We start from the raw sequence: 9,684 nt of genomic DNA, 5'->3' as shown, positions 1-9,684 counted from the left end.
CAAATGTCTAATAGATAAAAATGATGAAGTGATGACATTTTATATCCAAAAGGTCAAAGGTCAGCTTCACTGTGATGTCAAAATGTTTCTGACCATTATTCAAAACAAATAACTCAGGAACAGGACGTTTGGTTGGATACTGAATAGATGAGACTAATGTTGAAACTGTGATTATATAGATCGTTTGTGTAAAATTTCATTGTCATTTAATGGTGATATATTTATTTGTTTCACTGGTTTTTCGAATGGAGTTTAAACTACACTATGTAAGAATGTAATTTCTTTAATTATCTACAAATATCTATGGCATAGTTTTATTTTTCTAAACTGTGCCATTGTTCATGCACATTCCTTTTTAGGATTTAGGCAGGTTTGGCCTTGTGGAAATTTAACTTTTGTATTTGGCGCATTGTTTCAGTTTAGAAATAGCCTACAGGATTTTACTGTAGGGAAAAGAAGGCCATCAGTATAAATGTTATCTATATGAATCAACAGACTGATCATGTCAATATTTGTGTGTGTATATAGGCCGGTTAGCTCAGTTGGTTAGAGCGTGGTGCTAATAACGCCAAGGTCGTGGGTTCGATCCCCGTACTGGCCACTGGTTTTGAGATTAGTCATGATAGATCTAGATTAATAGTACATGTGAACTTGCACATTACACAGTCATGTAACTGATTTGAGTCATGCAGCTTCTACCCCAGTGTTTGTCTATGTCAGCAGCTCCTCTCCAACTGTCTGCACTAAATTGTGCACACTAGCGGATGTGGAGTGATTACTTCAGGGCAGGCAGATCTTATTTCTTTTTCACCCTCTCTTATTTCTTGCTGTTCTGTGACAGGTGGAATGTGCTGTTCATAATCCAGAGCCTCACATCAACACAGAGAGCACAGCAGATACTCCCCTCGTGGGTCATGGCTGTGTCTGGGTGAGACATTTCTCCCACTTTGCTCACAAAAGAAGCACAGTAGCTTACATTTCTACAGTTACACAAAATAAGAGTTTATTACAAGGTTATAGTCACTACCAACACTAATGTGAGTGAGAGAGAAATACAATTGTAGTTCTGAACCTGAAAATACTTGAAATATGAGTCCTGGACTTATGTGTTGAGGATTTATGTGTTGAGTGGCTTTAACAACTGTTTATTGGCAAATGGTCTTGTACCCCTTTTATTTTCAGCAGCTCAGATTATTTAAGCTTAACTACTTCTTTTACTTCTGCCAGTGAGTCTGACTCTGAGCAGAGTCTCACTACAATGTGATGGCTAAGCAGATGGTAATTCTTTGCTGTTCAGTTAAAATGTCTAATGCCCTTGAGAAAAACAGTTTGGGGATGAAAATGATTGCTTCAGTACTTAAGTTTTTCTTAAAAATAAACTATGACTGTCATTACCATGGTAATCACTGCTGATGCAGTGTTTTTGACCATCGTGAAAACCTTGGGTCAGTTAAAGATATAAACATCACTCTAGCTGATTGTTTTCATGGTGTGGTAACATATAAACTGTTGCTGAAAGACATTTTTCAAGTTGATGGATGTTAGTTGGTTTTAACAAAATTGAATGTCTTAGGAGGTAAGCATGTGTCGATTTGTAGGATTTTGACTTTAAATGGCCTATTATAATCAATACAGTATATTTCATGCATACTTAAAGGAGTACTTATGCTGATTTGTTAAGTGCTGCCCTCTTTAACTTATACTGTGGGCTGGGTGCCTCTCGAGATATTCAGTATTAACTGGGCTATATCATTTATTTATTTATTAATATTTGTTCAGGTTGCAAGTTGCACAAATCAGATGGGGCAAATATCCATAGTGGCCATGCAGAGCTCCAGCCCTAAGGTGACTGAGTGTTTCAATGTGGAATCCCGTATCCTCTGCATGGCCTACGTCCCGGCAGAGCAACCACAGGAGAATGGCGAGCAGGCCCCTGAAAACAACCACGTCCCCACAGCGAAGGCCAGTGATTCCCCCAGTGTCTGTTTGGGCATGGAGGAGGGCAGGTACAGCACACAGTGCTCTTACAAAAGTGGGCCTTTTAATGTTTACAAGTTACAATAGACATTTTTGTGAAACATTTAAAATCAGCTGTACCCACACCATAAAATATGTTACTTCTTAATAAGAGACAATAATGCATCCATATATTATAAATGTCAGATTTTAATTATGCTTGTATTAATGATAAATGTCAGGATGAAAGAACAAAGGCGTCTTTCTAGATTTTTGCAACAAAGTTTCCCAGTTGTACATCTATATACAAATATACAACATATCAATCAATATATGTATGATACTATACTATACCATAATGCATTGTAGCATTCATAATTATCATTGCTGTGTCCATCTATATATATGTATATACATACACACACACACACACACACACACTGTGTACAGTATGCAACAAGTTAAAACAAATAATCACTTAATTATAAAAAGCATGTTGAAAATGTTTCACTTGAATTTAAATCTCACAGGTAGCATCAAAGTTTTAAAATGATGCCTCGTTTATAACACTCAGAAAAATTTAAAGTAATGACTCACAATCATCTCTTTAACTGTACAATGTTATAACTTGCAGATATGAGTGTATGTCAAAGAAGCACGCTGTATTAAGTTTGCTTCTCATTTTATCTCCTTTCCTGTTTAGCATTATTGTGTACAAGAGCAGCCAGCGTTCAAAGAAAGTACGTCTGCAGCATTTCTTCACCCCAGACAAGTCCACCGTCACCAGCCTGGTCTATACAAAACCCTGCCTGTACGTCGGCCTGGTCAGTGGCTCTGTGGTGGTCTACTCCAGATCACAAGGTGTGTTTCAGGAGGGGAGGGACTAGTCAATTTGTGTGTCTCTTCTGTTATAATCTGCCTTTGTAATGTTTGTTGATACTCTTAAATAGCTAGAATTAGGGCAATTACGAGGTTAAATCACTGTTATTGTGTGAAAAAGAAATGCATTCATTGAGTTAATTAGATTTGGTTTTAAAACTGTCAGTGTTTACCTCAATGTTTAGTCTGTACCAGCCCTGAATTCTGTTAGCCATGTACATGAATAAGAGCACTGTTACTGGCTCTGTTACTTTGTTGTTAGCTTTAGCAAAGTTTAACATGCTGAAACATTTGGCAATACTGAATGAAAGGGGTTATTCTGGGGAGAACATACGCAGAGGTGTCGTTTTGTGGTCGATTGCTGTTTTTTCTGTTTTCTTTCTTTGAGTCACCAGGTTGCCGTTAGTGTGTAAGTCAGAGGCTCACTGTGTAGCTTGAGGTCAGGGGTCTCCCCTGTTCTGTGTTGAGGTTCTGTTTCCGTTTGCTCCGTTGTCTGGGAGAAGCCAATCTGTTGGTGGTGACCTATTTAATGTCTCCCAGACGAGCACAGGCACACTAGAGGAGAGTATCTGAGCTACACTCTTCCCACAGTCTTTCAAATTCAGTGTTTTTGTTCCATCTCTCATTGGCTTTCATATTGGAGCAAACAGAGGGTCTCTGAGCTTACTCTTCACTCTGTTTCTGTGCTTTGTCTTTGTCTGCTTTTTCCTATCTGTCACACAATGTGGGAAAAGATAAGTACATAATTCAGAACATGAGGAAACAGACTCCTTGTAATTCTTGGCTGTCAAATATAAGTATTGGTATCACTCTTCTATGATGCCACCATTGCCAGAGGCATGTTTTACTAACCTCAGTCACACATATTCATTCCTCTCCATGTGCTCATATGCCTAAAATAAGAACTTTTAAGTGTCCTTGCTCAATTTCAACCTTTGTTGGTCTGTTAGAGTTGAAACAGAAACAAAATGGACGATTGCCTTAAGACAGAAACACAGTTGAGCGACAGTTTGCCTGGAGGAAACTGTATGTATGCAACTTTTCAGGAATGTTCAGGGCTACTCATTAGTCCTTGTTTTGATGCACACGTCACCTCTCTCCTCTCCACACACCAATCATTAGACACTGGCACAGAGTTGCTAGCGTTGTTGGTGTAACTGAATTTTCCAACAGTTTCAGTAGTTGCTTTTCACCATTCATCATCACTAATGTGTCAAGATCTAGATCTTCTAAATTGGATTTGTATAGTCTCTTCCCATCAACAGCTCTGTCACTGTCAGTGGAACATGATGCTTCATGCTAAAATGATGAGTCATCCTCATCATTTGTTGCTGTTCCCTGCGTCCCTGTAATGTTGCTCAAGTCACATTCACAGTGGAAGCATTTAAAGTAGACCCAAAGTAGAAGAAGGCAAGTAGAAAATAATCAGCTTATATCCTTTGATGTAAACTGTCACTGATCAAAGAGGACCCTTGCAGTGAATAGCGACGAGACAGCAAAAACAACTGAACAGACAGGGATGTTGCTTTGTCTTTAAAGCCATCAGTGCTGAGTTATCCTGCTGTAGATGCTGTGTGTCTGAAGCTGGCTGGCCAGCCTCATTCTGCCATGCTTGCTATTTGCTTTGATTGACTCTGTGAGAGATGGAGAAAGAAGGAGGCAATGATTCGACAAAGGTCACACGTCATAGCCAGACAGTCAGGACATAAACTCTCTCTCTCTCTCTCTCTCTCTCTCTCTCTCTCTCTCTCTCTCTCTCTCTCTCTCTCTCTCTCTCTCTCTCGTCTATGTTGCCATCGTGTATCATCTACTTCTTCCTGTTTAGAGTATTGTGCATTATTTGTTGCAGCTTTGGCAAAATAAGGAAACTTATTGGATTGTTTAAACAGCGCTCACTGTCTGCTTTGTGTGCTACTGTTTGCGCACACACACTGTGATGAGTAGTTTGTTGCAGCTGACACTGACATGAAGGAAAGCCACAGTGTAGAAGTGAGAGATGTGGGTAGACTTACATAAGACTGCAAGTTGGCACTCACTCAGCAGCTTTTTTTTTTCTCTGCTGCTCTTTTCCATTTCCTCTTTTATTCCCTCGTGTACATCTACCTACACAGTATGGTAATAACAATAATATACACAGAACTGCTGGAATGCTAATCCCACCTAGCCCCTTTAGTTGGAGATTACCCTTCCCCAGTCATTACTGTACTTCTGAAAGAACATCTCTCCCTGCGTGGCAAATCTTCCTTCAATAGCTGCCTTTGTGCCTACCCTTAACAAACACTATTGGTCAGGCCTCATTCACTTCCTGGCCTAGATTAGCTAAGGGAATGTGGAGTCCAGAGGACATAAAGTTTGTATTAAACACAGTGCCCTTCTAAGTAGGTACATGTCACTAAAAAATGATTTTTCATTACTAATGCACATTCCTGTATCTGTGTGTGAAATTGGTCAAATATGAAACATTTTTCTTTCCAACAAATCTACATTTCCTTTCATTTTATGACAACATTGATTCCGATCCAAACCAGTAAATATAATGTTTGCAGAAATGTAATTTGTTGATATTTATAAAGGCACTGCATGGGGTTTTTCTTCGCAATAGAGCTGGCACTGTAGGTGCCCAGGCACATGTAGAACAGAGTGTGTAGGAGGTCTGTGTGGGATAGAGCTCAGCTCTGACTAATGCCTCCCAGCCCATCTATATTCATAGTGAAGGCTGTGAAAACCATCAATGGCCACTCCAGCAGCATTAGCAGAATCATAAATGCAGATGACCTTCTCGAGGCGACACTTATAAAGACAGAGTGCCTGTTATTGTGTCTTCCACATAAAGTGTAAACCAACGTTCTCTAACTATTACAAGACAAATAGCTATAGGTTTACAATGCAAACTAGAATATAATAAAACACATGTACACTACTGTACTATTTCTTTGTTGTAGCTTAGATTTAAGATATTTCCTGAATATGCTGTATATGTATTCTGTGTTTTCATATAAACTGCATGTTGTTCATGGGGTATTTCTTTATGAAATGCAGGTTGTTTGTGTTCGAATACCAAGGTGACAGCATTGTGTTTGTTCATATAGATGGTTTGTGGAGCAGTGAGAAGCCTAAGGTGCTGAAACTGGGAGTCCTCCCAATCAAGGCCATGTTGGCTGTTGAGAACCACCTCTGGGCTTCATCAGGTGGACAGGTCTTCATCATCAGTATCCACACACACTGTGTAGAGGTACGTAACCTAGCCCTGATACGGTTTACTGTTACTATTACATGTCTACATCATAAACAGAGAGTGTGTGACTGTGTGAGTGAGTGTGAATGATAAAGCCTCATACATCGGTAGGAAACAGAGGCATTTTTTGCAGACTTATTTGTTTTTTAGGATATTTCCTAAGAACCAACCAGTGTAAACTTTGGCCAATAAAAGTAGAAAAGACCTCCAGTTCATGAAGTGGCCTAATTTCCCTTCCTGGGATTAATTCTTTCCATATCCTGAAATTTGAATGGTATTCCTTGTGTGTGCTCCGGCCTGGTTCAGGGAAATGGAAACACCTGCCATGGGTCCAGGAATAGTAACGTTCCTGTGACATGCACTCACTACTAATCTATTTAGCCTCATTAAGCTCATTATGTTGGACCACCTGCCTGTCTCGCTCTCTTTTCCTCACTGGGGATTTACAGTTAGTCCAGAGTTGTAGCCTTAGGAGACAGAGAGGAAGAAATGGTGAGATGGATACAAAGAAATTAGACTTGCATTCAAGTATGTAATAAATAATTAATCAAAGGTAGAGATAATATAAATTTGAATGGTTAAATGGCAAAACAAATGGGATACAGTTACATGTCATGCTCCTTTATCACCACATGCTGTACCCTGTACTGGCACACTTGTCAATGGACTCTCCTTAGCCAAATATAACTCCACCTACATTCAAGCAGTGTGTGGTGAGATTATGTAACTGCTGGTGGTTTAGTGGTCTCCATGTACAGAGAATTAAAAATTACACTCTGCACTTATGTGAAAACTGTTCTTGTTTGAACTAAGGAAAGAAAGGAAATCAAGAATGAAAGAAAACATGATTTATAAAGTTGATCTAGTTTTAACATTTATATACAAGATCTTATTAAAAATAAATTCTACCTTCCTTATGCTTCCTGTTTTGACTACACATGACAGTCTCATTATGTTGTGAAATACTGACATCACCACTGAATAAACAGCTTTCGTGCATTTTGGCAAAAAAAGAAACCCAACATTGTTTCATATTCAATGCGATTGTAGAAATGTGATTCTAAAGCATAATCAGAATCCCAGACATTACAACCACAGACAATGCATGGGCTGCTGTAGTCTAAACAGACTGAGACAGGCTTTCTGTGGGTTGATTGCTTTTCAAATAGTTTTTCTTTGGTTTGTAGTCGGCAAGCACAAGACAGTCAAAAATTCACCCTTTGGCCACTGCCATGTTTAACCTGCATTTAAAATGTCAATAACAACAGTCTACTGTGCTGTTTGTGCAATAGCCTGTTTTGACATTGTTTGCATTCTTTAGCATCAGTATTCTATCATAAGCAGATAATCAAAGCCTGACAGAAAACTGCTAAACAGCACTAGAGTTTGAACAACGACATGGTTTGATTAAGATGTAAGATTTTGTGCTATCGTCTTCGTCTTATCTAACTTACAAACATGAACACATGTCTTGTTCTGCAACTTAGCTCGTTGAATGAACCAACTAAACAAACAGACATTCACTGTGAAAAAGTGCACTGTTAACCTCAGTTTGCAGGCTATACAGCTAATTAGCAGCTAATCAGCGACATTACATTGAACAGCATGGGTTGCAGCGAAACTAGACGGTCATTGGCTTCTGCATGATGATTGGATGAGCTGTCTGATGCGGAATCCTTTTTCGATTGACAGCTAAATGAGCGATCAGCGATCTTGAAGAATAAACAGCCGGCGGAGCATTTTCCAAGTTTTTTATTCCGTTGTTCTGAACTGATCCGGAGACTTTACCGATCCCCAGCAACTTTGTCTTTGTCAACATTGACTAGCGTTGTGTTTAGCGACTCTGTTCTGTCACTCTGCGGTTTCTTTCCTCAACGAGCAGCAGCAACTGCACAGCTTCTCCCCCCGTCATGATCACTCACACTCACACCCACACTCACTCACAGACGGTCACTCTTCACAGTAGCCTGGCGCAGCAGCTCCAGCTGGGCAAAGGCCGTTTAAGCAGCCTAGCTCTGCTGGCCATTGAGAGGACACTGGTCAAGTCCCTGGAAAAGACGCCTTGTCGGTATGATAAGGTCACAGATAATTTTCTTGAAAAGAACAAAGGGAAGAATTTACATATAAATAAACAAACACATTTATGATGTAGGCCGAAAAAATTAGCTTTCCCTCCTTGAAAGACCAGCAGCCAACACTGGTTTAGAAGCTGTTGTGCTCCTTAGGGCGCACTCACTTATATTTCTATAGGCATCCTTACCAATAAACTGTATAAAAAATGGACGTAGCCTCTCGGTCGAGGTCCGTTCTCTTAACTTGATCCAATCATACTGGCCTACAGGAGTCGCCATCTTGTCAAATTGTCTCATTTCCTCTTACCAAAAAAGATGTCATTGATGTTATGTTGGGGGGAGGGACATACGTCCCTGACATATACATCTGACTGACATATACCTCCAAGGTGAAGTGAGGGCAGCAGCTAGCTGTCACTCAAGAGGCTGTGCCCCTAATTATTCATAAACTTTAACATCCAATTAAATAGCTTGCAAGACTAGCCTGGGACAAAAAAAATTCACCCACATCAGTATCTCCAAAGCAATTTCAGTCAAAAGCAACTGGACTAGGTTATTTGTCTAGGAAGATGTTTCACCTCTCATCCAAGAGGCTTCATCAGTCCACATAGCCTGACCAGGCTGGGACTGGTCCAACTATCTGGTGTGGAGATTCAGGTATTAAACCTTTCACAAGGCCGATGATGTCACTGGAACCCTTGGTCCTCCAAGTGCCAACGACCGCCGTTGGAGAGACAGCCGTTGGTGGGAAGTAGGTTATGACTTCGTTAGTGTTCTATTGAGTCTTAACGACAAGTTGTTGGAGTCCCAGGAGGCCATTTGTGAACTGTTGTTCTTTGAGGTTAGATTGTTGAATCTCCTGGGAAGGGATGAAAGGGCTGCATTGTAAGTTGGACATAAGTGGTGTCTCAGACCTCCTCCTCTGTTTAGCGATGGTTCTCTACTTTTGCATAGATGGCTTCTTTCACTTTTTCCTCTTTCAAACCATCTGTCCTCTCGGTCCAGGGTGTGGACATTGTCATAAAAGGAGTGGGCTTTCTCCTTGAGATGTAAGTGGACAGCAGGGTCCAGGCCTGAGGAGTTGGAGATCTTTGCATTCCTCGTTGCATTGGACAGCATAAACCAGATTGCTTTTGTGGGTGTGTGGTGTTCTGTCCTTGGGATGTATTAGTTTCTGTCTGAGTGTGTTACTGGGTTTGAAATACACAGGGATGCAGTGTTTTTTTGTTGGAGATCCTCCTGAGTTTCTCTGATACCCCAGCCACATACGGGATGACTATGTTGTTTGTCCTGTTTTCTTTTTCTTTTTCAACCACTTTGGTTTTCTTTCTGGAAGCAGCTGCCGTCTTCACAGTGGTCCAGCCGGGGTAACCACAAGTGAGGGCGCCTTTCAGGTGCTCTCGTTCTTCCCCTTGGGCCTGTGAGCTGGTGGGTACGTTATCAGCTCTGTGATGCAGTGTTCTGATAGCTCCAAGCTTGTGTTTGTGTGGGTTGGTGAGAGTCAAACAGTAGATATTGATCTGTGTGAGTGGGTTTTCTGTA

General features: G+C 40.5%; 1 protein-coding gene across 3 annotated transcripts in view; it reads left to right on the top strand.

The window, feature by feature from the left end:
• The window catches only part of arhgef10 (Rho guanine nucleotide exchange factor (GEF) 10), a 52,532-nt gene that overhangs the window by 32,626 nt on the left and 10,222 nt on the right, over positions 1 to 9,684 (top strand). For all 3 annotated transcript variants that reach the window (XM_083923595.1, XM_083923593.1, XM_083923594.1), the window contains 4 exons: positions 842 to 928; positions 1,780 to 2,006; positions 2,660 to 2,817; positions 5,925 to 6,067. In XM_083923595.1, coding sequence (XP_083779721.1) covers positions 842 to 928; positions 1,780 to 2,006; positions 2,660 to 2,817; positions 5,925 to 6,067 — 615 coding nt within the window. The remainder of the gene's footprint in view (positions 1 to 841; positions 929 to 1,779; positions 2,007 to 2,659; positions 2,818 to 5,924; positions 6,068 to 9,684) is intronic.

The sequence above is a fragment of the Echiichthys vipera genome (assembly GCF_963691815.1).
Source record: "Echiichthys vipera genome assembly, chromosome: 12".
Classification (NCBI taxonomy): domain Eukaryota; kingdom Metazoa; phylum Chordata; class Actinopteri; order Perciformes; family Trachinidae; genus Echiichthys; species Echiichthys vipera.
This window is presented reverse-complemented; position numbering and strand designations above follow the sequence as displayed.